This window comes from Megascapheus bottae, chromosome 7 (assembly GCF_031878675.1).
Source record: "Megascapheus bottae isolate mThoBot1 chromosome 7, mThoBot2.hap1, whole genome shotgun sequence".
In the NCBI taxonomy this organism is placed as follows: domain Eukaryota; kingdom Metazoa; phylum Chordata; class Mammalia; order Rodentia; family Geomyidae; genus Megascapheus; species Megascapheus bottae.
This window is the reverse complement of record NC_143515.1, coordinates 68829679-68856208: the sequence shown is the minus strand read 5'-3', so window position 1 is coordinate 68856208 and position 26530 is coordinate 68829679. Positions and strand designations below refer to the sequence as shown.

Here is a 26530-nt window from a genome sequence, read left to right as displayed (position 1 = left end):
TATGTATATATGTGTATATGCATATTGTTCAGTAATGCATTTCATTATATTTTCATACACGTTTATAATGTGCCTTGATCGTAGTCACATACACCCCTCTACCCTTCCTTGCCCCCAGCTTGTATCCTCTTTCTCTTTCCAAATGATCCCCCTTCTACTTTCATGTTTTTGTTTTTATCATCTAGATTCCAAATATAAGAGAAAACATGTGGTATTTGTCTTTCTGAGTCTGGTTTATTTCACTTTACATGATGATTTCCAGTTATTTTTCTGCAAATGACATCAACTCGTTCTTTTATGACTAAATATTTTCCCAGCATGTATATAGACATCATATTTTCTTTATCCTTTCACTTATTGATAGGTACCTTGGTTGATTCCATAACTTGACTGTTGTGAATAATACTACAGTGAACATGGATATATAACAGTCTCCATTATATGCTGATTTCCTTTTTTCAAATAAATGCCCGGGAGTAGTATAGCAAAATCCTATGATGGTTCTTTTTTCTCTTGCCTGGCTTTTTTACTCATGGCTGATATGCTACCTCTTGAACCATGCCTCTGGCTGTGTTTATTCTCTTAATGATAACCATTTCAACTGGAATGAGATAGAATCTTAGTATAGTTTTGCTCTACATTGCTCTGATGGCATGTCTTGTTCGTATCCTCTCCAAAAACTCAGTTTGACACTATCAGGAGGCAGGTTCAGAAAAGTCTGGCTATCTGCCCCAGGACACTGAAAGCCAGGGAGGTTCACTATGATTATGGCCCTGCTCCTTGGATTGGTCACTGAACACCTTCTCAGACCTGGGCAGGCAGCAAGTATAGCACATAAGAACTTCTGAACTTCCCAAACCAAAGGGGCTGGCATTCCCATTCCCCATCGCTGAGCTTTCTCTCTGAATCAGAGCAGTGACCAGATCACAGCATATTTGCCCCAGCCTGGTTTAAACTAAAAGCTGTCAACGTCAAAATCTCCTGTGAAAATAGAAACACATTTTCTATTGACTATAGTCGTCAAGGAAACTTTTCACTGGTCTGAAGGGTTTGTTTTCTGTCTTTGGTTCCCTTCTCTCAGCTAGCTTTGATTGCCCATAACATTAACCTTCAGAAAGAAAGCAGGGTAAACAAGCTGGGAAATCCAAGTATCTGGTTTCCCCCAAGCCTCCTCCTCTTCCTCTTCTGGCCAGACAGGGCACTTGCCAAGGACGCCAAGGTGGGTAGTCACCCCAGAGAGACCTCTACATGCCTAGACTCATTGGCATGTGGTCATTGTGCAGCCTTCCTACTTAACAATTCGTTTAGCTTTCCCTCTGACCGGCTGGCTTTGGCAAGGCTCCAAGTGGCTCTTTGCATGCAGCTCGGTATTGGAGGAAATAAGCAGGAAAAATGCATTCCGTGTAGGACTTATTGTTATTTCTCGGAACCAACAAGTATTATTGTCAGGGAGACTGTGTTAATAAGAGAAGGCTGTTTCTTAGAAATTATTGCCTTCAGGTTTTCAGGTTATATAAAAGGATATTAGGCAAATACTTGGAAATTCAACAGCTTCCTAGCTCGGGAGTGTGAACGGTAGGGGAACTAGCCCTGCACCTCCAGCGGCAGCCACGCAGAATAAGAATTGGCTACAGTTACGTTTCTAATCAGCCCAGAGCCTGGATAATATCAGCAATACTAAAGGTTACAGCTTTTCCTGTGATATATTGCTTCTTCAGAGAGTATTAAAGATGTTTTTAATCTATTTTTTAGGAATCTTGAAACCGCCAGTGGAACATTTTTGATGTTGTGTGTAATGCATAAAGCAGCAGCGTGGGAAGGCTGGGCCCCCAGAGGTACCCCAGGGTGCTGGAAGCAGAAGACACTGCCCGTTGTAGTTTTAACAGTTAGAAAGCAAGCTAGGCGAAGCATATGCCGAAGTGTGGAGCAGATGTGCTGGGGAGTATGGTTATTTCTTTCATTTGCCAGAGGGCGGGGAAGAGGCAGACACTGCGTCTCCTGGGAGTGGGCAGGATTTATTGGGGAGGGAAAGGAAAGTTCCTGACTATGGAAGGCATTCTCCATTGCTGTTTATTATTGTTATTTTGGCCTCCTCCTCCTCCTCCTCCTCCTCCTCCTCCTCCTCTTCCTCTTTCTCCTCCTCCTCCTCTTCCACTCCATCCTCCTCCCCCTCCCCCCATCCTTCTCTTCTTTCCCCTCATCCTCCTCATCCTCCTTCTTGTCTTTTTCTCCTCTTTTTATTTCCTGGACTCACCCTACCCACAGCACAGATTCAAATAAAAATCCAACAAGAGGCAGTATAATTGTGGGAGTTGTAGATGAGGTGATGGTTAATTTTATGTGTCGACATTTATTCTATAGTCTGTGAGAAAGGCTATATCAGGCCAAAACACCAAAAGCATTGAATAGCCTAGTCCTGGATTTATTACATGTGATTTCAACCAAGCACCATAAAAATGACATAAAAATTCTTAAATTTCAGGGCCAGGAGTTTGGCCTAGTGGTAAGAGTCCTTGCCTAGCACTCACAAGGACCCAGGTTCTACTCCTCCTTACCACATACATAGGAAAAAGCTGGAAGTGGTGCTGTGACTCAAGTGGTAGAGCTCTAGCCGTGAGAAAGCCCAAGGACACTGCTCAGGCCCTGATCTCAAGCCCAGGACTGGCAAAAAAAATTCTTAAATTTCAAAAGCAAAACTCCCACTTGTGCTCAGTTGAACTGGAGATGCTCTCAGTCCATCCTGAGTTGTCATCAATTGTGTTTAAATCATCATGTGAACTGTTGAGAGTTTCTTTGTCCTTAATTTTATGGGAAAAAAAGGATAACATTGTGCCTCCCCAAAAGCAAATGGTGTCCAAAAAGATGCATGGTAATAGTTAATATGCTTGGATTCAGTGATAAAGTGAAATTTTTAGATGTGTTGAAAGTTAACATGTCAGTAACAGAAGTTGGGTGGCATTATGGGTAAAACAGTCAAGTGTCTGCATAGCAGTAAACTCTGCATCCAGACATGTGCTGCTTTCCCTCAATTTCCCCTAACAGCAGTCTCCTGGGATCATGTACCTGTGGGTACTGGGGTCCACTGTAGAACAAAAAGCTCATCCTTCCTGAACAAGGGGAATTCGTGTTTGTGGAACCTGTCTTTTCCTACCTCAACTCAATGGAGACACCTGCTACTCTTGGATTTCCTGCCTGCTAGCATTTAGACTGGAGTTTACACCTGAGGTTTTTTCCAACCCTTGGTCCTAGACAGAAACTGTGTCATCAAGTTCCCCTTGGCCTGCGACCAGGTGGCTGTCTAACTTCCATTCCCTATAATAAATCATAGATATATAGATGTCACCCATGAAAGCAGGGATTGGAAGCTTGCAGCATTTCCCTAAACTCATAGCCTAACCAGATCCCCTGTGCCCTCTATGAGAAGAGAGAGTCATTAAATCCCAAGTATTCAGAATAAAGCCACGGTCTCCAGAGAACAGAAGGTAAGTGTTGGTCCTCGATGCAGGAGACTGACTCGAGACACTGGCCTCCCTCCTCCAAGGTAACCAGCCATACACCCAGCAGCTCCCCGGCCAAGACAGGGCAGATTCTCTGTTGCTATTGTCAGATGTTCCAGCACAGCCCCCACCCCTTGCTCCCAAAGACTTGGTGCCCACCTCTCTACTGACTTCTGCTACAAGGAAAAGGAAAACATGAATGGATGTTTTTAAATAGTATGTCTCTCTCTGTCCCCACAGATGAGGGTGAGTCTAATTCATCTGCCCCCAGGGAAAGGGCATCTGCAGGGCTAGGCTCAGAATTGCTTCACTTCTCCTGCAGTGTTACAGTTCTGCTGCCAACCTGGGCAAGTGGACATATTTTGAGGTCCATGGTTGCTCTCAGAAGAGTCTGAGGCCTCAAAGTGGTAAGGGAATAGAGGAAGACACATCAGAGAAATGATTATACGCCCTTTGGGGCGTGGCTCTTCTTCAGTGTAAGCACCAGGTTGATGGAGCACTCAGGTAGATTTTAGAATTTCAGGCCCCAGAGGAACTGTAGCAGGTGTTGCTCAGTGATGGCAGAAGAGATTAGAGTCTAGAAATACGAACTGAGATGCAGAACTCAGGGGAAGCCTCCTCCCTTTGGTGAAAAATCAATGTGTGGTGTCAGGATTCCCTATTGACAGCTTGATTAGAAAGAATTCAAAATTTTCTTTGCCCTAGAGCTAGAGGCATAACTGGGGTGCAGTGAAGCCAGCAGCTGTGGAAGGCCAGAGTGCCCATCCTGCCCTCGGAGCTCCATGGAGGGGCTTCCTCCTTATAGGGCTCAGTTCTCTCCTCAGTCTGTCTACGTTGAAGAGTTCATAATGTCATGAAGTGACAGAAACAAATAGAAATTAGCATCCAGTGGCACACCCTGGTTCCAGAGATCCCTAGGTGACATGTTGGACCACCAGTGGTTATGTGTTTCATCTGGCTGAGAAGGGAACTGTCTAGAAAGGCTTCTCTGTGAGGGGAAGACACCTGATTGGAGTCTCAAGGGCCAGAGGGATGAGCCTGTTGAACAGAAGTCCTGTGGACACATAGAGGGCCAGGCATGGCCAAGGCTTGCAAACAGGAAACAGCAAGCTACTTGGGACAGCAGGTGGAGTGGACTTGGCAGGCTGGAGTGGTGAGGGGGGGAAGGAGAGGGAGAGAGAGCGCACTATTCACACTTGATCCTTACACCCTGGGATTGGGATTGGTCATGGTTACAAGGTGAAAACAACTGCTTTGAAACACAAAAGGAAGATTAGGATGAGGCCCACAGGAGACACTCAAGAGAAACCCCAGGAGAAGGTAAACTGTGGAGCTGGGTAGTCATGGCTGCCAGAAATGTGTAGCAGGCACCAGCATAGGAGTACGGGACAGGGTTTTCACTCTGCAGAACCCTGACTAAACCTGACTGCAAAAAGTCCCCAGTTCCCATCAGCCCCAGGACAGGAGCAGCTCACCCCCAGGAATGAGCTGCTCCAGGGGAGAGAGTGGCGCAGCCCAGCCAGGCAGAGGCCCACACATGCTTTCTAACTGCCAGGGTTTCTAATGAAGCCCAGAGGGGAGGAGGCTCTGCACAAGTAGCCAGGCCCCTGCACTCCCTGGCTAATGCTCCCTGGGGAAGGTTGAAGTGGCCATGGCAGAGGCTGGGAAGCATAATTATGGGTATCTGGAACACCTGAGAGGAGATGGGGGGAGAAGTGGTGGGGGGGCGGGGAGGGAAGGGAAGGTTAGGGGAAAGAAAAAGGAGGAGAGGGGAGAAGATGATCAGGAAAGAAACATGCCAAGGAGGCCAAAATGCACAGACTGAAAACATGGGGCCATTAGGCCCCCCAGAAGAACAAATAGAAGTGTTAATGTGTTAAGCTGAATAGAGGGAACTGCCAAAACTGTGCAGCAGAAAGCTGGCCCTCTCCACTTTGGGAGTGCATACAGAGGAGCTGTGATGCATGCTGGGAGGAGAGAACAGGGGTCAAAATGACCTCCTTCCATGAATCCTGCACGTTTTTCATCCTGCTTCTGCCTGCTCCTCAGAACCTGGAACCATGTCCTGTGGGAGCCACAGCTGTATGTGACTCTGTGTGTGTGTGTGTGTGTGTGTGTGTGAGAGAGAGAGAGAGAGAGAGAGAGAGAGAGAGAGAGAGAGAGAGAGAGAGAGAGAAAGCTCACGAATCGAGGACACATGTGACATTTGTGGTCATTGATGTGCTGGGGACTGTTGCTGCTGCTGTTTCAGAACTTCTGTGCAAATGTTTGTCTAAGAACAGAGTTGGGTCCCAGAAGCAGGTGTGCAGTGATCACCTGCAGCAGCGAGCACCTGGGTATGCCAGGAGCCTTTGAGCACTGAGATTCGGAGGCTCTCTCATCTAGCTGGAGATGCAGAGGGACTGGAATTCTCAATGTGCAGCTGAGGATACTGGAGCTCAGGGACATTGAATCCTTGCCTGAGGCACTCGGGTAGTGAAAGAACAAAAGCTCAAGCCATTCACTCTGATGTCCTGTTGCTCTGGCCCCCAAAGGCATGCTGCTCAGCCTCCAACCCCTCCAGGTTCTCTGTGCCCATAAGGCTGTGGCAGGGTACCCTGCTCCCATTACTGAACCTGACCTCCACAATGGATTTCACCTGACTCCACCCCTCTGATCTGCTACAGAGCAGAGTCCTTGTCCTGCCTTTCAGTTGTGTTCATTGTATGGTGCCCTTCCCCAGAATGGTCAGTGTGTCTGTCCTTCATGGCCAGCTGAAGGCCACCTCCTTAACCCCTACTTGACAAGCTCTTATGGCTTCTCCCTGAGCACCTGAAACAAAGCCAGCCATTGGGATGGGGAATAATGATAGTGTCTCCATACAGCTGTCATTGTTCTGGGCATGGTGCTGGTTCTTCTGGTGGGCTAATTCCTGGTCCTGGGGTACTAGAATGAGCATCATATGGGGAGTAAATGGAGATGAGGATGGCACCTAGTGGACTCTTTGCATACCTCCAGTTCTTCCCACTTGTGAGGGGCAGAACTTGGACTTGAAGTTGCAGCCTGGCTCTAGGGCCTGGCCCTTCACTACCATGGAGATTGGGAAACTTCATGCTGCTCTCAGGAGCTCAGGATCTTGTGTATGAGTCAGGCTTTTGCATGGAGATGTGAGGGCCAGTCATAGCCGATAAAAGCTATGTCACTTTTTTCTTGGGCCTCTCAGGGGCATCAAGACTCAGTGAGGTTGTCTGAGATGTTTGCAGTGCCTTCTCCGTCCCTCCCTGGGTTCCAGTGCACCAGCTTTATAAGTCTTTGCAGGCCTTGCGCAGACCCTTGCAAGGCCACCCTATACCCTGTCTTGGGTACCAGTCAGGTTCACACGGGTGACCAGGGGACAACCGCTGTCTAGAAAACAGTATGTTTGCCTGCCCCTTGTAGAGGGAGCGGGCTCTGTTTTCTCCCTCCTGTAATTGTTACCATCTGTTTCCCCGACATCATGTTTGTTGATGTTTTTTTGTTTTAAAACTGAAATGAGTCAGATTGGAAGCTGATTTAGGAAAAAGTGTCTAGGAGAGAAGCTCAGAGTATCGAGGGGAAACTGTACTTTAGAGCCACTGGAAAAGAAAAGATTCCATGGAGCTGACAGAGGATCTGCCAGCAACTCCTGCAGACCCCGGAGCCTGAGCAGAGGTGATGTGACCTTTTGTGCAGAGTGTGTGTGTGTGTGTGTGTGTGTGTGTGTGTGCGCACGCACACACATGCATGCGTATCTGTGCATACGTATACATGTGTGAAAGAAGATAGGGGTCTAGAGATATAAATGAAGATGGAATGGTTGGAGTTGGCTTCAAGAAGATCTCCCTTCCCTGCTGTTGACTTAAGTGTAGTGTCCAGTAGATCTGTGAACTAACTCCCCAAAGCAAGCTAAGGAGTTTTGAAGCTGGATGAAGATAAATGAGGGAAGTGGAATTACTCTGATATTTGCAGATGAGTTTCCAGGGAAAATAGCCCCCAAATGATCCTCACCTTTGTGGCAAGGGACCATTAATTAATATTCCTGATCTGTATGTGCTGGAATCTAATGACAAGTGCCTGCAAGCCAACAAGCTACATCTCTGGGGCATTTGTAGACCAGAATCCTTAGGCCTGAATGCCCTGGGCCTTCTCCCTTACATCCAGAGCTTACAGGGGTTTCCTGTAAGCAGGGGTTCCCTGTCCTAGAGGACCAGGTACCAAGCACAGGATAGGAACTGGCTTCCTGAGCCCACACACTGGAGACCATAGGGCTATCTTATTCCTGATTAAGTCAGTGCTCAGTCTCTCCTCCCCATTCCCATGCCAATCACCTGCTATCTTGTTCTGTAACTTTATTTAAGTGATGTTGCCCCTCCTTTCTCCACCTGAGTCTGCAAGCCCAGCACATGATGGGTAGTGACCTGCAATTGAACCCAGCCACCACCAGAGGCCACTGTGTCCTGACTGGCTGCATGGCCACAGAACAACCAGGCTTTCCAGTGAGTGCAGTTTTTGAATTCAGATTCAGACTGTTTACCACTCCTTTGTCCTCTCCTGATTAAGCTCCTGCCTGAGAGGGAAGTGCTGGCCTCAGCAACCCAGAGAAAACTGATGCAGAAGACTTCACTTCTGACAGGGCATCCTTTTTGAAAAGGGTCCTTAACGTTTTCATGTCCTTGGTTCCCCTGACTGTAGTAATAGCTCTCATTTGCTCAGCCGCCTGCCTCATGCTTGATGCTAGAGCAGACTCTGAAAGCAGGGAAATTCCACTGCTTATTGAAATCTGTTCTTTGAAGGAGGGCTGATCATAGGTGTTTTTAAGATGGTATTAGTTAGCTTTGCCTTTTCAGTACGAACGCCTGAAATAATCAACTCAGAGAGAAAAGGTTCGTTTGGCCTCACTGTTTCCAGATTTCCAGTCCATAATCAGTTGGCCCTGTTGCTTTGGTCCTGTGGCAACAAGTGGGAGCAGATGGTAGAAGAAACTCCCACACCTCATGGTAGCTAGGAAGAAAATCAGAAAAAAAAAGGAGATAGCAGTATCCCATAGTACCCTCCCAATGGTCTAACACCTCCCATTTAGAGGAGCCCCCACCTACCTCCTCCTGCTAGAACCAAGATACCAACGATGACTTAAGGCACAGACCTTTGGGGGGCATTTCAAATCGAAGCTATAATAGACAAATGAAAAAATAGGGGATCAGAGAGTTTGTAACTGGCAAGGTCCCAAAGTCAGTGATGAAATAGGCCTTGAATCCAGACATTCTGGCTGCTAAGCCAGGGCTCTGAGCACTGTAAAAGGGGTACTGTCCACTGAGCAATGAGATATAGGGCAATCCAGGGTGGCATAGTTTTCTTCCAAAGCCTTCTTATTTATGCCCTTGAATCTTTGGTTCAGAGCGTCTCTTTCCTCGGCAGTCATACGGCCTGTGCTGAGCCTCACAGCATAAGGCAAGGCGTGTAAGTCACTCCACTTACTGTGCTGTTCAGGAGCGAGCAAAGGAAACTTCTCGTATGTGCATATTTAAGCACTTTTATTAAGTGGAACAAGCTATTTCTGAACACGAGAGTGGCCAACAGCCTTAGAGGAAATTAAAATGAACCATGACAATGGAAAATTGCACAGGGGCACGGCGGATTCTCCGGAGATAAATACAACAAGCCTTTCAACAGCGTTCGGGAAAGTCTAGAGATCATGGAGATTATGTTGTGAGGGTGAGAGAAAAAAAAAAAAAGCAAACCATTTGAAAATTAGAGCTCAGGCCGGTGGGAGGGGGGCCATTCCGTATGCTAGTCAGCTCAGTGTGTGTGTGTCTCTCCATTCAACATACCCATGGGGCCAATGGACAGGGCAGAGCCAGAGAACCAACCAATACATGGATTCAGGCAGTGAATACCCACTGTGTGTATGTTGTGTGGGTACAACAAGCAGAATCTTTTCTCCCCAAATCTGCCTCCCCTTGTGATGATATCTGGAGATAGGGCCCTTTGGGAGAAAATAAAGTTTGGATTTTATCATGAGTGGGGACCCTTGTGACTGTATTACTGTCCCCACTGAGAAATCTGTGGTCTCTATCTCTCTTCGCCATGTGAGCACACAACCACAGGCAGCCAGTCTCTACAAACTCAGATAAATGAACAAACAAGACAAAAGGGAAAGAAAAAAAAAACAGCAACAAAGAGAAAACTTCGTATTTCCATTTCCTGGAGTTCATTCTGATAAATAGTATTTTAAAAATAATTCAGTATTAGCCGCCCAAAGAAGTCACTTCAGTCACCTCAGTTCTGAACCAAGAAAGCTGAGCTGCAGTGTGGCAGAGTAAGTTTCTTATCCTCAGGACCTGCCTGGCTGCTAGTAACCCTCATTACAGAGACTTCAGCAAGGAAATACCACGAAGCTGGGAAATAGAAGCTTGAGACCCTCATTTCATGTTTCTAGAATATTCTTCAGCAGGGTCGGTCAGTCTTACTGAGTGTGAAGCTTCAGACCGTTATAATCTAGGCCCATGTCCTGAAACACACCCACTCAGCCTTGACTTGGTTGGGGGAGTATTCAAGTCCCTGCAAGAAAACAATTCTAACTCCTTCCTCAGAGCCGCCTTACACAGACATTTGTGCTGTGTTGTTTGTTTCTTTGTCCTGCCTGCCCCTTGGTGTGACTCTACCATGGCCCCCTCTCTTGTTAGGCCTCTAATGAGGTCGCTGAGGATGTCTGTATCAGGATTGTGTTGCTAGGCAGGCAGTGTTGGAGTCCAGCTCTCAGCCGACTTTGCGATCTCACAGCCAGCTCTGAGAGTCCCACACAGAGGGTTTGCAAATTGAGGGCAGTTTTCTGTACCCAGCAAGGCTGTTTGTAATTAAAAAAGAATGATAATGTTCTGCGGAGGCCCATATCTAGAAAAGGGGACTTCAGAAGGCACAGTCAGGAGGATCCAGAAGAAGGGACAGTGAGGAGGGGGGGAAGGAGTTGTAGATAGGGACTAGAATAAAGCTTTGGATGTCATCCTGACTCAGATGGGCCCTAAGCATCTTGAGCTGACCCCAAGATGCCCACTAGGAAGAGGCTAGGAAGGCATTTGTGGAGCCCACAGTCATGCAGGTCTAAAGAGCTCTCCACTCCCCCTGGTGTGGTTGGGAACTATCTCCAGGAAGGCCCAGACACCTGGGTCAGAATTAATATGGGATGGTGACACACAGCCAGGCCTGATGGAGGAAGCCACATGCATCCTCAAACTCACACTTAACTCAGCCACCAGCCCTAGGGACAGAGGAGTTTTCCTCACTCAGATGCACTGAAGACTTCAAATCTGAGTGTGACAAAGGCTCCCGGAAGTGGGTGTGTTGCACTCACTGTCTACAGGCCCTGTTATCTGTAAAACACCCCCATCAAAGGCCAGAGCCAGGACTGCCCTGGCCGCCTACCCTCCCCGCCCACTTTAGAGACAAGAATGAAGACAGACACCGTGCTGTAGAGGGAGCTAGCTGCGTGTCGCCAAGGCTGAAGTGAATGGGAACTGGGACTGAGCAGGATAGGCATGGTATTAAGAGCAGCTGTTGGGAGCCCTGCTCCATGAGACATGATTGAAGGGGGATCAAAGGCCCATCCTAGCGCCATAGCAGCTGCCCCTCGCTCTCCCCCTCATCCCATGTGTCCGTCTGGGCCACTGGCCCCCCTCACATCACAGGCATGAGTTGAGGCCAGGCCTGCCCTGCACCTCTACAGAATGAAAGAGAACGTATCAGAGCAGAGCTGAAGCACAGGAAAGGCCTCTTTCTTTTCAAAGACTTTCATTTGTGATGGGCTTTTTTTTTTTTTCCAGGTGATCTTATTTCAAAGCCCCTTTGAAAATTTTGTGGGTTTTGTAATGGATGAAAAGTTACTTGGAAATAGGACTAAGAAGTTTTTGGTTGAAAGTTGTTAGAGGAAAAGTTGAAAGCGTGGAGTTGTAAGGTTCTGCCAGATTTATCATTTCTTTTGTCCACAAGGCCTGTCACTGGGAGGGGGTCCGGAGGAGGGGATTAGGGGAGGGGAATGTGGACAGGGCATGTACAAGAGCATGGTGCAGAAGCCAGCCCCGTCTGAGGTTGCTTTACGTCTGCTAAGGTAGGCCATCTGCACAAATGTCTCCAAGGACTAAACTTTGATGTTGGAAAAGAGAAAAGCAAATACACTTCCAGAATACTACAGAAAGCTGGTTCTATCGAACACAATGGCTGCCACACAGGTGTTTCACACCAGAAAACCCTTTGTGAAAGGTGTGGTCCAAACAGGCCGGAGGCTGAGCAGGGGACCTGGTATGAGTGCTCGGTGGTATCTAGGTGTGAGAATTGAGGGCAGAAGAAACCAGACAACAACACAGAGAAGGAGCACTCCCGGCCTGCCACCCCCACTACCCCAAGAGCTTTAGCAGAAAAGCAAGCATGGAAAACAAATGGAGGGGAAAGAGAGTTTTAAGCAGGAAGCCAGTATGGCGGCTCAGAGGAGGACAATGGGAAAATGCTTCTAGGGTTGGCATGGGGAAGTGATGTCGCCATATTGGAGGGAAGCGGGGATAAATTCACTGAACTGTAGCAGATAGGAGCCAGCAGAGGTAAATGCCAGGACTGACCATAATGGAAGGGACAAGAGGCTGATGGAATCCAGAAGACCAAGTGGAGTCAGACACTGTGTGGGAAATCTGAAAGGAAGACGCTGTTAAGAGGGAGGAAGAGAGAACCTACACTTCCTTGGTCTTATTTCCGGCCTTGCCATGTGACATTTTCTGCATATAAGCCTGCTCTTGCCATGCCTTCCTTCCTCCGCAGTACCAAGATTGTGTAGACTGTGCTCTTGACACGTCAGATCAGCGAACTCCGTATACCCTTCCTTTCTTTGTCTTGTTCTCAGCCTCAGGTACTTTAGTTATAGCAACACAAAATGGAGTAAGAATAGACACAGATTAGAGTCCCAGCATGCCCCTGAGGATGATTTGAACTGCTTGTTTCTCTCAGCAGTAAACGAAGAGAAGAACTCAGGCTTCCTCATGAACAGAGTGAGCTTCCCGTCCTTGCCTAACAAGTGGGAGGCAGTCAAATACGAGACCCAGAGTGGCTGACCAGGAAGTTGCACCTTTCCTCTGTCTGGCTTCTGTGTCTGGCTCTGTCTCTGTGACGATGTAGGCACAGGAAGCAGGTGGTGATTTTGAGTACTTACAGAGGACCCTGGGGGCTGCTCAGGAATCCTAGGATGAGGGCAGCATGAGAGCCTCCCCGTGGGGTCTCTCCCTCCTCACCACCCCTTCATCACACTTTCCACCCCGACTCAGGCTCCTGGCAGGATCATTTACCCTTTAGAGACATCATCATATTCCTTAATATGATTGGAATCTGAATATATATTTAAAATGACATGATTGAAATTAAAATTTAAATAAAGAATTACTTTTCTATAAGTTGCTCTGAAAGCAGTAATTTAGCAGCAAATTGATAGAGAAAGGTAAGCACTGGTCCTTTAAACTATCATGTGGTTCCCGGCATACGAGCTAGAAGTGTCTCAATTTAACACATCATTGGTTAGTATTATTAGAAATTTCATCGGGCCTCGGAGCACATTCTGGTGGGGCTCTAAAGGGGAGGCCGGGGTGCCAGCCAGGGGCCGGAGGCCCCGAGAGGGCAGCCTGCTTAATGAGGGCAGAGACCCTTCCCAGTGCCAAGTGGGGATTTAGCTGCCATTTATTTTCTTGTCTGAGTTCAATGGCAATCAAGAATGGGAACTGGAGAGACCCTTCCAAGTCATTTGCTCTTCCCTGGAGCCTCAGGTTCGCCTCCGCTCAATATCAGCAATTCCTCTGACCTCTGGAGACTGAGGCTCAGAGAGGCAGTCTTTGACAGTGACCTCTCCAAGGAGCTTGCTCCCATGAGCTGCACAAGCAAGACCCCAAATCTGTATCAATCAGAAACGAATGAGCAGCTAATGAACATCCCAGGCTAGGGGCCTGCGCCTGGGAACTTGAGTGAAACTGTCATGGCTTCCCAGAGTGGGACTACCTATGTTGTCACCAACATAGCCTTGTTGAAGAGCCACATTTTGGGGTCCCTTGCCCCAGAACCTCTAGGAGAGGAGTCTAGTCACCACCTCTTAATACACTTGCATGGCAGGGACTGGCCACTCTACTCACAGGCTCTTGCAATCTGTATACACAGTGCCAGAAAAGCTAAGTGAAAAAAAATCCCAGCCGTCCAAAGATCTCCTCCCCAGCCTGCATTCCAGCCGAATGCCATTCCTTTCAAGGAAGCCTTCCAGGCTGCGCTGCCTTTGGATGTGAATGCACACTGTCTTCCACAGCATGAATCTGTTAACGAAAACTGGCCACCATTACGCACCATTCCTGGGCACCAAGAGAACTCCAGAGGCCTTGCAGAGAGAGGGCTGCTGAAAAGAAATGCCTGCCTTCACCTGCCCAGGTGATGTGATGTGATTCTCCAGGGCAACTCAGGGTCTGGTGGTTGGAGGGGCCTGAGCGCTACTCGCTTCTGCCACGTGCATTCTCACTACTCTCAGACCAGCCAATAAGCCTCAGGGTAAGGAGCAATTTGAGATGACAGCGACTCATGCAAGGCTGTGTGTGCAGGGTCTCTAGGTGTCTGCCATCAGTCTACAGAACGGTGCTGGTCCCCTTCCAACAAAGATGCTTCTACTTCCAAACTGCTCTCTGCCTGAGTGACAGGTCACATGCCTGTGCATGATCTACAAGGGAAACCTCAGGGCAAGTTTTTGATGGAGGTTGTTGAATGTGTGCAAGGCAGTGGGAAAATACAACAAAAGTCTCCGGTAAGGACCAGGCATCCATTATCACTGGTGGCCTTCAGAGTCCACTAGCCCACTCAAGGTTGGCTTCCCCAAATCAGGTGGGTACTAATGGTCTCTCCGTCTTTCATCCAAGGATACTGCACTCCCACTGCCATCTGGGGCGGCAAGGGGAGAGGCTGTGCTAAGTCTCCTTTTAGCATTTATGCAATTACAACCCCTGCTGTATTTACGCTGGCCCAGGTCCTCCGCAAAACACAGAGCCATGCAGATAAAACTGAGGATACATTTGCCAAGAGCAACACACAAGTGACTTTTTGATCTTTGTTATTTTACAATGAACACAGTAGATTATCTTTTTTTTAGTATTCATTATCTTTATTTTAAAAATAATATTTTATGTAATTTGATTTTTCCTAAAGGTAACATTTAACAGTCACCTCTCAAAATTCCTGAAAATTTATCAATTGAGAAATTAATATGAACTGTGACAAAAGATGATAGGAATTAGCAGGCATATATTTATAGTAACTTGTTAGGAAATCCAGAAAAGAACTGTTAAATTACATATTGGAATAGTCAAGGAATATTTTCTGGAAGAGGTAGTAGTTCTTGAAGAATACAAAGAATTGGTAGAGGGGAAGAGAGGGAAAAAAAACACTATTGTTTTGGAGTAGAAATGATGACTGACAGTATATTACCAGGACCAATAACAAATACTTCTTGAGAGCTTACTCTATTCTAGGCATGATAGACTAGACATGGTATCTATTTGCATCTATCTGCAAATATATGAAAACTGCCATTTAGGAAAAGAACATGAATCCTTAGGATATATTGAGTTTAGTTCTATGGTTGCCATGTATATTTCTTTTTCAGTAGATTGGGTATCTTTTTTTTAAGTAATCTTTTATTATCTTTAGTTATACAAAGGGATCTTGATTCAACATGTCAGTACATGAATACAGTGCATCTTGATCAGTGTCACCTCTTTTGTCATTCTCCCCCATCGCTCCCAACCTAGCGTGCTTGACCCCTCAACTTACCCTGCTGCTGTTTCACACAGGCACAATTGTTATGATTGTACTTACCCACCTTTTCTCTCTCCATTTGTCTGACCTCCTTCCCCTTGATCTCAAGCTCCCCCCCTCAACAAAACATGTGTCAGCTTCCTGGTATTCATTTTGTTAAGCTAGTAGGGTTGTTTCCAAAGAAGTTACACCATTGGAATTCTCCCTTGGGTATGCCATGCTTTAATCACTTGTATAGCTGCATATGAACATATATGTGTGTATATACATGTATATATGTCTACCAGTGTATATGTTTATAATTTAGATCTAACTTTTATATATGAGAGAAAACATTTACTCTTTGTTTCTCTGAGCCTGACTTACACAGCAGATTGTGCATGCATCTTTCTTTTCTGGTGGCTTAATGATGTTTTCTACTAGCTCTCAAATTTGTGCACAGGACCTTAGAGCTGAACAGTTCTGGAATTGTCGGTGGTGTTTACCATCATTCCTTGGTCATTTATCACTGTTCTGACCTATGGGGCCCAAAAAACTAAGGCAGAAGCTGTAGATTGTCATGGAAAAATAGGCCCAAGACTGCGGAAATGGCACATGCCCAGCTCTTGTTTATCAAAGTCATCACAGGCTTGTCTAATGCTTTTCTGCTTTTTCACTTGACTATTAAAGGGCTGGGTTTTCCTATGTGTAACTCTGTGTGTGTGTGTGTGTGTGTGTGTGTGTGTGTGTGTGTGTGTGTGTGTGTGTGTGTAGGTGCGTGTCTTGCTCCTATGCACGTGTGCACCAATACTGGAGCTTGAACTCAGAGCCTCATGTTCTCACTCAGCTTTTTCATGCAAGACTGGTGCTCACCACACCTGTGGATCTTTGCTGATTAATTGGCAAAAGGAGTATCTTGGAATTTGCTTTTTTTGAGATCCTCAGATCTCAGCCTACTGAGTAGGATCCCAGCTGTGAGCCACCAGAGACTTGACTCTATGTAGCTTTGAGTCTCCATTTTCCTTGCTCCTGTCTTCCTTCACTTTCCATCATGATTACCTTCTCTTACCTGTGACATCAGTCCTGCCATTTGTTAAGAAGGGCAGGAGCAAAACTACAGTGCAGCCTCACTCCTGCACTGTGATCCTTTCGAGTCCACCATTGCTGAGCCCTGGTGCTGGGCAGTGTTCCAGGCCCAGAGTCAGAACAGAAGCTTTCCTGGTGGGAGGGGGCTCACAGCTGTGAGAGGTGGGGCTTGTAAGGTCTGTTCTGTGCTCAGTGGTACTTAGCCCCTGCCAGCTGTCCACTCCACACAGTGACAGGGCATCAAGCCCTGCATTCCTGATCTTGCAACAGCTTCATAGGCAGTAGAGAACCATAGGTGCTAGTCCCCCCCACCCCCGCCAAGTGACCCCAGAGCTGGTCTCAGTCAGATCTGTCTGGGCTGGACATGAGCTGGTCACTGCAGGATCCTTTGGTGCTATGACCTCAACTCTGCTCTTTCTGCCATACTGAATTCTTTTGAGCGTTTGTGGCCTTGTGCCAGCCCACCTCGTCTGGAGGCTTCCTCTGACTTCTAGGCCCTTCTGACCTCCTTGGGGAAGCAGTGGAATTTGCTTGGGTTTGGTTTCCCCGGGAGACCCTCAATCCCCACTCCTCACAGAGCCCTACAGAATCGTGTCACCCTTCAACATCCTGCACCTTCCCCTTACCCAAGCGCTCAGGGAGTGGCTGATAGGTTCAGTGGATTGGGGCAGTCAGGCCTCCAACAGCACCCCCAGGCAGAGATGTTACAGTCACCTCACTTATCAGGATCCTCCTAATAAGGAAGACCTCATGGCCACATAACTGTGCTCTGTGACCCACACTCTTCCCTCCTCCCAAAGGGCACCCCATGTGTTCATTCACTCATTCCCTGAGCCAGTATAATGGCTTGGAGACTGCTTTTACTTCCTGGCTGCTGGGCCCTGGCCATCATGGAGCTCGTCCACCAGGACAGGGTCAGGGAGGGGGCCCAAAGTGCTGAGATGATGCAGGGACCCGACCAAAGAGCAAGTGTGACCCCAGAGGGGCCACAGGCCAGCCAGGTGCTGTGAATCTACATGATATCTTTGTACAGTTGAGCAAAGTGCTTTCTCTGGATGGTGATGCTACCAAAGAGGTCTCCCCAGGCTGCTGTAGACCGGAGGGTACAGCTTGTGAGCAGAGGTGCTCCTGGGAGTTCAAGCACTTCTGTCTCCCCAACTGGTGTCACCTCCTTCCCCCCCACCCCCCCATTGGGTGTCTTTGCATTCTCAGAGCAGCTCAGTGGGCCTTGTGTAACTGGCTCTCCAGGCCACATGCTCTGTGAGGCTGATGGGGGAGGGAAGCTGGCCCCACAACCAAGTAGGTACCTCACACAGAGCTGCAGCCATAAAAGACCTGGGTCTTTAGTGTTCTTCCTTCTCTGAAAGAGGCAGGATGCTGTCAGCCACCGTAAAAATGTGACCTTTGAAAATTTACAAGAGCTCGGGTTTAAAAAGCTGCTGCGTTAATGATGCATCCCATTAGCATCTCATTAAAGGGAAGCAGAGAGAAGTCTGCTCAGGCCTGATGATGGGCAGACAGGGCTACTTTGCAGGGCTGCAGGGGTGGCTCTTCTGGACTACTCACTCTGCCAAGCACCATGCCGCTGGAGCAGAAGCTGGAGCTGGCAATGTTCAAGAAAGGCGGAAGGTCTGGGTAGCAGGGAGAAGCAAGTACAGGCCACTCATCCCTGCCGCTCTCCCTCCCTCCCTCTGTCCTGACTGGGGCCAACTTTTCCTAGCTAGCTGATCTTCGTTGCTTTCTTGTCTCAGCACTCCTCCCCCTCCCCTTGAGGAGGCCTGGAGCTCCGGCCTGCCTTGGTCCTAACCTGAAGGGGTTCTGGACCATGAGAAAGAGCTAACAAGCTGAGTTCAGAACTGGAGTCGTGAACCCATATATGCTCCAGAAACTGCTAGAAACTGAGCTTTATGTGGCTTTACTTTGAGCCTGGAGCCTTTGGCAAGAGAAGAGCCTCTGGCCAGGCTGGCAGTCTCCTATATCCCTGGCCATTTCCTAAGGGTCTCCTTCCGTGACCAAGTCTTCTAGAGAGAAAGAAACACTGGCTGGACTGTCTTAATAAAAGAAAATTCCTGAACAGCAAATTGCTTGCTGCTTTAGATGTTCCTAGCAGAGGAGAATATGAGTAGCCTTATTTATCTTTCCTAAGGGGGGAAGGGGGGGATTAAGAACTGCTTGTCGTCGTCGTCATGAAAAACAAAGCCAAACAGCAGGCCTGTTACAGTAACCCAAGCTCCAGCCAGCATTCTGGGCCCACAACAGCCTACTCCCAGCTTCTGTCCAGGGAGTAACAGTTTATGGCCTTTGTATACCAGGATTCTCCAGTCTTCTACAAAAGATACTTAAGGAGCAGGCTGAGGATGAGCTTCCAGGTTCCCACTGTCTGAGCCTGTGGTTGACACAGGCCCAATACCTATTTGCTGAAGAACAGACAAACACAAAGGAGAAACTGAGGAAGCTGGCAGGTGCATTTAGAAACCAAGGGCCCAAGTGGCATCTAGTCACAGAGGCATACAGTTTCTCAAGTTCAGAAACTCACTACACTTTAGAGCAAACTTCAGAACTCCTGAAGCTTTTAGAGGCAAAATTTGTGACCCAGACTCAAGAAGACCCCACCCCTTTTTTCTGCCAGCATTGCCCATTCCGGGGCGAGTTTCTTGGACCCTTCTTTCCCATCAAGGCCACATGCTGCCTCAGCAGGATAGAAATAAAGGTAGTGTGAAGATGGGAAATCTTAGTTACCATTGCCTGGGATCCCTGGGGATCTGGGCAGCAATGAGGGGCTGCAGCGCCCCCTCCTGGCAGGAGGATTTCCACATTGTCAGTGAAAGAGCTGCTGATAAGGAGGCTGGGGCTGTCAGGGTTCAAACTTTCATTGCCCTGAAGGAGACATTCCAGGGGACTCTAGTTCCAGGGAAACCAATCTCTGTGCCACCAGGACGCCAGGGTCTGAAAGAACACAGAGGGCTGCCAAGGGGTTAGATGGCTTCTTCCTTCAGACAAAACACACATAGAAAGCTATCCATTTGGAGAATTCTGAAAATGCCAGACTACGGCTCCCTGGTACTATTGCTAAATGTTCAGCCCTCACATACTCGTGCCCTCCCCCCCATCCCCTGCCCCAGTTCCCGCTCCTCCCACAGTCATAGTGGTACAGGGGCCTCTGATCAGGACATTTGTCTGTGGAATTGTTCTTTTCTCGGGAGAGCTGCTTTTTCTTTGTTCCGTACTCTGTGCACGGAAGCTGAACATCTGAAGTGCAGGCCAGAGGTAAAGTGCAGCCTAATGCAATTAGCTTGGCACAGCCTCAGGGCCTAATGCAATGTGGCTCCTGCTCCTCCCTGCAGACTCCTCCCCGCAGGCTCCATGCCAGCGATGTGTATTGGCTGCATGACGTGACCAAGCCCCAGCATACTGCTGTACACCCTGCTCTGTGCCTGGCCTAAGACAGGAGAGTCTCTGGTCAGGAAGCTCAGCCTTTCTGCAGCTGCATCGCTGGCTGAATGCCACCAGACGTCACCACCTGATGATGGCACTTATTTAAAGATGCCCTTGGACTTCCATTGGTCTCAGTTGGCTTTCCCTGGAAGGCAGCTGTTTTATTCTTACACCCTACCGTAGGTGGTACACACACACACAAACACACAATATTTTGGGGGGGCTTATTATAAATAATGACCATGACAAGAAATCTAGGCAGGAGTAGAAATTATCCATCAGTTCCTCACCCAAGGAGTCGTGCTAACACTGTGGTTATTCCCTCCTACACATGTTACTCCACATGCAGACATCTTCATCAGGAAGTCATATGGGTGTGATTTGTGGCCTGTTTTGTTTTGCTTTGCTTTTTTGCCGCTTAGTTGGAACTGGGGCTTGAACTCAGAGCCTCAAGCTTGCCAGACAGGTGTTCAACTGCTGAACTAGCCCTTGTTTCATGGATTGTTTTTGAGATAAGGTCCTGTGCCCTGCCTTGGCCATGGCTGGATCACAGTCTGCCCATGTTAAGCTTTCCATCCTAGCTGGAGATGATGGGAACACATGACCACACCCAACTCGTTTCCTTTGAGATGTAGTCTGGAGGACTTTTCTGCCGGGGGCCAACCTTGAACCACAATCCTCCCATTCATAGCCTCCAAGTAGCTAGGATTACAGGTGCAAGACATCTGCACCCAGCTTCTGTGGTTTGTTTTTCTAATTAACATCATATATGGTGTGAGTATGTTGCATTCATGCGGCATCCTTAGCAAATGTGATTCTTGATGACCATGTTTTCACCTCAACATTGATGTTCTTGTTATTCCGCAAACCTAAATCAGAGCGTGAACTCTTAGAGCAGACTTCCTGTCCTGGATCTTCCAAATGTCAACCTCCACCCTCAGTGCAGGAGCAGGGGCTGAACTGTCACCCCAAACATGCATCATCTGCTTCTTCTCCATCCTCTTCAGGACATTTGTAGGGCAGGACGCAGTGTGTAGTGACTCCTGCTTGCCACCTGATGGTGGGTCTCCTCAGACCAAACAAACATTTTCCCCTATCAGGACTCCTTTGTAAACAGCCACACGTCAGAGGGCCGAGTACCTGGTGGCACTGGCACTGTGAAGCCACTGTCAAAGCCTAGCACATGCCCTGGAGAAGCTGGTTGCATTTGTGCTGCGGTGGGTAGTATAGAACGCTCCTCCCCGTGCAGTAACTTGAACTGGCAGCTACAAGGAGGCCTGGGGAAGTGCTGGCTTGGAACTCAAAGGCAGGAGGCAGAAGACATGGCTCTGATGGCTCTGCTCAGATGTCCTGCAATTCCTACCTGGCACCAGTTCCAAAGCCAGCTCTCTGCCTCTGCCCTGAGCCCAGTGGGTGAAACTCAGACCACAAGAGTTATTCTTTTTTTGTGTGTGTGGGTGGGTCATGGGTGCTGTCCCTGAGCTCTTCAGCTCAAGGCTACCACCCTACCCTTGAGCCAGTCCCCACTTCCCATTTTCTAGAGATTAGAGTTAAGAGTCGCAGGTCCTTTTGTGCCTGGGCTGGCTTTGAACCTTAATCCTCAGATCTTAGCCTCCTGAGTAGCTGGATTACAGGCATGAGCCACCGCGTCCAGCACAAGAGTTATTCTTGAGGAAAGTGTGGCTCAGACCAAGCTGTATTCACCCTCCTTGTTCCCACAGGCTCCTGGTATCTCCAAAACGGACAATCCGTCCCAGGGACTCACGACCAGCATCCGATGGGGGCAGACACCCATCAATCAGTCCACACCCTGGGACACCGATGAGCCGCCCTCCAAACAGATGAGGGAGAGCGACAACCCAGGTGTGTACATCACCTGCCTGCTGGTGCCCTGCTCTTCTCTGCTCTTCTCACACCCCAGGCCCTGTCTATTTCCTATGTTGTAACTATTCCTCTTCTCGTTCTGTGGATATTTGAAGACAGAGGGTGGGGGCGTGTTTTGGAGAACAAGAGCATTATAGAGGGAACTTTGCGTGAGCTCCAGGTTATTTTGTATAGTTGTCCCCAAACCTCAATATGTGGGTTGAATTCAAACTTTTCATCTTCCAGGAGGTTTTGTTGGGGCCATGATTCCATGAGGACTGACACACTCTGCCCTCACAGCATCCCAGTCGGCCTCGGCACAGCTCCAGCCAGAGCACACATCCTCCCTTTACCTCCTGCCGGCCCCATCCTTCATCTGTAGGATACCCAGGTCACCCCTGCTTGTCCCTCCACACGGCAGCCACACAGACAACTAGACAGCCTTTTCATCTCTTCTCCAAGTGTTTTGCCAGATAAATGCCCCCAAGCCCTTTGCCCATGCCCCAGAATCCCTGAATCCAGTCCCTTCGCCTTGGTAATTGTTCAGCCCTGGGTCACACTGAGTCCCAAGGCCAGAACCAAACACTCAGAATCCACATAACCAAGCACCTCCCCCTTTCTTCCGGCACCTCCAATCAAGCCCAGAACCCCTCACATGACATCTAACAAGAAAACTCCCAAGCCTGGCCGGGAGTTTGGCCTCGTGGTAGAGTGTTTGCCTAGCATGGACGAAGACCCAGGTTCGATACCTCAGTACCACATACATAGAAAAGCAGGAAGTGATGCTATGGCTCAGGTGATAGAGCTCTAACCTTGAGGAAAGCCCAAGGACAGTGCTCAGGCCCTGAGTTCAATCTCCAGGACTGGGCAGAAAAAAAAAAAAAAAACCACAACTCCCAGGACTGGCTTGGAGCCTACTCCTGCTTACTTCCTCACAATCAGACTTAGGCAGCTGGCTCTGGGGACCAAAGGGCAGGCTTGCCAGCCTTCTCGGCGCTCTCAGATGCCCTGCTCCCTGCCCTCACAGTGTCACTGTTCCTCTGCAGTCACAGTAGTTTCCATGTTGTCATTGCAACCAATAATCAGAGAATTCATCAGGACTTGTCATGTAAGACTGGAGACCTCTTCTTTAGGTCTCTGTCCCCCTTGGGTCTTTCTCTACATCTCTTACTACTATGGAGCTCTCCAGGGACTCACCCACTGGACTCTGAAGTTCTGCTCCATTTTCCTAGACTCCCTGGCTAGTCCTGAAGAGAACTGAGCTTGGCTGGGAGACACCCAAGCTGGCTCATGATGATAACCACCTCCTCTGTTTAGCGTGAGGACAGTCACCATCAGCAGCCCATTCTAGGACCTTGCCAGGACTACTTTGCCAATGTTCTAAGCTTCTAGTATTCTCCAGCCTCTCTCACTCATAAATATTTTGTGTCTGTTATTCCCATGCTTTGTTCCGTGTGTCCTCTCCACGCTGTAGGAGTCCTGGGGTGTTGGTGTTAATATATCTACTGCACATGAGCCTTGTGCCTCAGGCCACTCAGCTAATAGGGCACAGAACCAAGATTCAAACAGACCTTACTCTATTCACTCCTAGTCCTCTACACCTCCATACTGATAGCGCCCCCTGGTGTTCAGAGAGTCAACAACCCTGTGGGCTCCTGCCCTGTTCCACCATTTTATTGCTGAGGGAGAAATGTCAGACCCACCTTCTGACTCCTTTGGCTCCCCAACTCTCCTACCTCAGTCTTACCTCTTCATTCTCCACTGCCTCCCCCAGAGAAATCACAAAAACCGAGGCAGCATTTGGGTGATGAAGACCCAGACTGGGACTCATTTATTCATACAGTGCTCCAGACTGGCTCTCCCTGTCTACATCTTTCCAGGTCCCTCACAAGCCCCCTGGGTACCTCAGTGTTGATTCAGCTCAAGGGTTGGAGCAGGGGCACGGGGAGGGTCCTGCTTTACCTGATCTGAGTACAGGTGGCTATGTCACATGCATCACATCTCAAGGGTGGGTCTGGACCCCCTTATTAGACCAAAATTCCTTTAGAAGCTGAAATAGGCTTCTCCTGTTTCCAGGAGGGCTGGACAAAGTGCGGCACCCCCCCCACACACACACACCAGCCTGCCCCCCAACCCCTCCTTTCCCTCTACAAGGTGCAGGCAGACTTTTCTAGTGCCCATTGGTCCCTCCCTACCTGGGAATGCTTATCAGGCTCCAGGCTCTTGCCTTTCTCAAAGCCCAGGGCTCACAGTTTCCACCAGGTGGCTTCCTTCTCCCTCCCTCAGCAATTCCCCAGAAAGGGAGAAAAAACACCAACATTTATGAAACATTTATCATATGCCAGGATCCCTTTTAGTTTTATTTTGGTCCCTCAATCAATTCTAAGTGGCCCTGGGAGGGTAAGTATTGCCAGTTCCAATTAACAGAGGACAAGAACGAGGCTCAGAGTACAGAAGCAACTTGCAGGGGCTCTGAGCCAGTAACTGGCAGACTTGAGGTTCAGACCCAGGTCTCCTCAAAGGTCTCAACATCTCAAACTCTCCTTGGTTGCTTTTCACTTTCCCAGGCAGATGTTGTTTTCTCCTTGGAACTTTCACAGCCACTTGTTTCTATTTTGTAAGGGCCTTAGTTGGAGTGGTAGAATCACAGATGTCTAGACTCCAAGTTCCTAGACAAGGGTCTGTGGCTCACGTTGGTGGCTCCAGCACCCAGCCCAGGATCTAGGGCAGTCAGTGTTTGTTGAGTGGATGTCTGACAGGCAGATAACATGTCTTCCGTCTCCCTTGCAGGCACGGGGCCATGGGTGACCACGGTGGCCGCCGGGAGCCAGCCTGCCCTGATCGCGCACTCCTATGGAGTGGCCCAGCCTCCCACCTTCAGCCCGGCCGTGAACGTCCAGGCCCCAGTCATCGGGGTGACCCCCTCACTGCCTCCCCACGTGGGGCCCCAGCTCCCACTGATGCCAGGCCACTACTCACTCCCACAGCCGCCCTCCCAGCCACTGAGCAGCGTGGTGGTGAACATGCCTGCCCAGGCCCTCTATGCCAGCCCTCAGCCCCTGGCAGTGTCCACCCTGCCTGGTGTGGGGCAGGTGGGCCGCCCCGGACCCGCGGCTGTGGGCAACGGCCACATGGCAGGGCCCCTGCTGCCTCCTCCACCACCGGCTCAGCCATCCGCCGCTCTCCCCAACAATGCCCCTGCCACCAATGGGCCCCCCACCACTGACTCGGCCCATGGGCTGCAGATGCTGCGGACCATTGGCGTGGGGAAGTATGAGTTCACCGACCCAGGGCACCCCAAAGGTAAGTCCTGCCACCCGCACACCTCCCCACATGCCTGCTCACTACTAGGGCAGGGACCAGACTGTGTTTCATGGTGGCTCCTCTTCTGGTCTTACTTAAACCGGAGCTTCATCGGGTCCTCACCTAGTCCAAGAAGAGCCTGGCCTCAGACAGGGGAGGCCAGGCAGAGGCTAGTGTAGAGGCTGGGCAGGGAAGGGCTGTTTGTGTGGGTGAGAAGTAAAAGGAGGAGGAAGGAAGGAAGGGAGGGAGAGCCTGTGAGTCCAGAGCCCCTGACCATGCTCACCTCTGACCTCGCCCTCCAGGCCTGGCCAAGGTGAACGTTGAGAAGAAGTCACTTCTTCCTCTCAGGGCTCCCTAGAAAAGCCCCCTTGGGATCATTCACCATTTTCTACTCATGAGGACATTCTGAACACAAACTACTTGTGTCCCTCCAGGAAATGCCTTCTCCCCCAAGCCACCAGGATGAGTACGGGACCAACGCGTGTAGATAGTGCAGGCACGTTCTCAATCCATCCTGACCAGAGCTAGGGGCATGGGGCTCTGTGGCACCTCAGAAGGAGCCTCCCAGCTCTCAGTGGATCCTCGTTTCCCAGCCTCTGTGGAGTTTCCTTACAGGGGTAGCTCAGAGCTAGCTAGATCCTTGGGAACAGAGCCTAGGGAAGGGAGCAGCGGCATGGGAAGACATGATCCTTGGTATAAGCACCAGCGTGGAGGAGGCAGGCTGTGAGCGAGGCTGCCCCTACATATTTGCCAGTCCCTTAATGCCAAGACAGGCTAGATCCTTCTCCTGCCCAGGTCACAGGGAAGCTGCCAGGCCTCAACCAGGTACAATTGCTGTAGGCTCAGGAGGAGACAGGACTGCTGGGCAGTCCAGCCAGCCTTTGAGGATTCGAGATGTTCTTCAAAAGGGCCAGTAGACAGTCGTAGCCAGTCTACACATCTGGATACAACGCCTTTGCAACATCCAAGTAGCCACTCTCTTCTCACCTCTAAACCAAGAGTCTGTCTCTGTCCTTCAGAACCATTTCCCCAAAACAGAAGTCAGGCCTCGGTTTCTGTCTAGCCTCCTCCCTCAGCTGCCTTTGTCTTAGAAATCAGCACTAGTTTTTAAGTGTTAAAATTATAGAAAAGTACATCCAAATTCTAGCAAACTCTTATTTTAAGATCTATTGTTGCTTTCTAATATACTAGATGTATTTCTTGTTTGAATTGTTTTGGTGAAACACCACTCCCTTTCAGAAGACTCCACTGACCTCTCAAAAAGTAAATTCTTACTCCCAGTTATAAGCCACCACAAACTCTGCCATATCCGGCCATGAGAGTCCCAGCAGTCACCAAGTCTTTCTCAAAGCCAGGGGCCTTGGGTAGCTTCCTGGTCCACACATAGGAAGGGTGGGTGGGGTGAGGGAAGAAAGGTCTTAGTGGCTAGGTAGGCCTGCATCCGGGAAAAGGAATTGTTCTGTGCAAAATGAAGCTGGCCCAGGGAACCGTGGGGTGTCTGCTCTGGTGGTCAGCACCCAGCGATGACCTGCCTCACCAAGCTGCCCCATGCAGGC

The 26530-nt window shown here is 49.1% G+C and overlaps 1 protein-coding gene across 2 annotated transcripts in view; it reads left to right on the top strand.

Annotated features, from left to right (window-relative positions):
- Window positions 1-26530, top strand: part of Klhl29 (kelch like family member 29) — a 280806-nt gene that overhangs the window by 197303 nt on the left and 56973 nt on the right. For both annotated transcript variants that reach the window (XM_090337382.1, XM_090337381.1), the window contains 2 exons: window positions 21530-21671; window positions 24462-24974. In XM_090337382.1, coding sequence (XP_090193508.1) covers window positions 21530-21671; window positions 24462-24974 — 655 coding nt within the window. The remainder of the gene's footprint in view (window positions 1-21529; window positions 21672-24461; window positions 24975-26530) is intronic.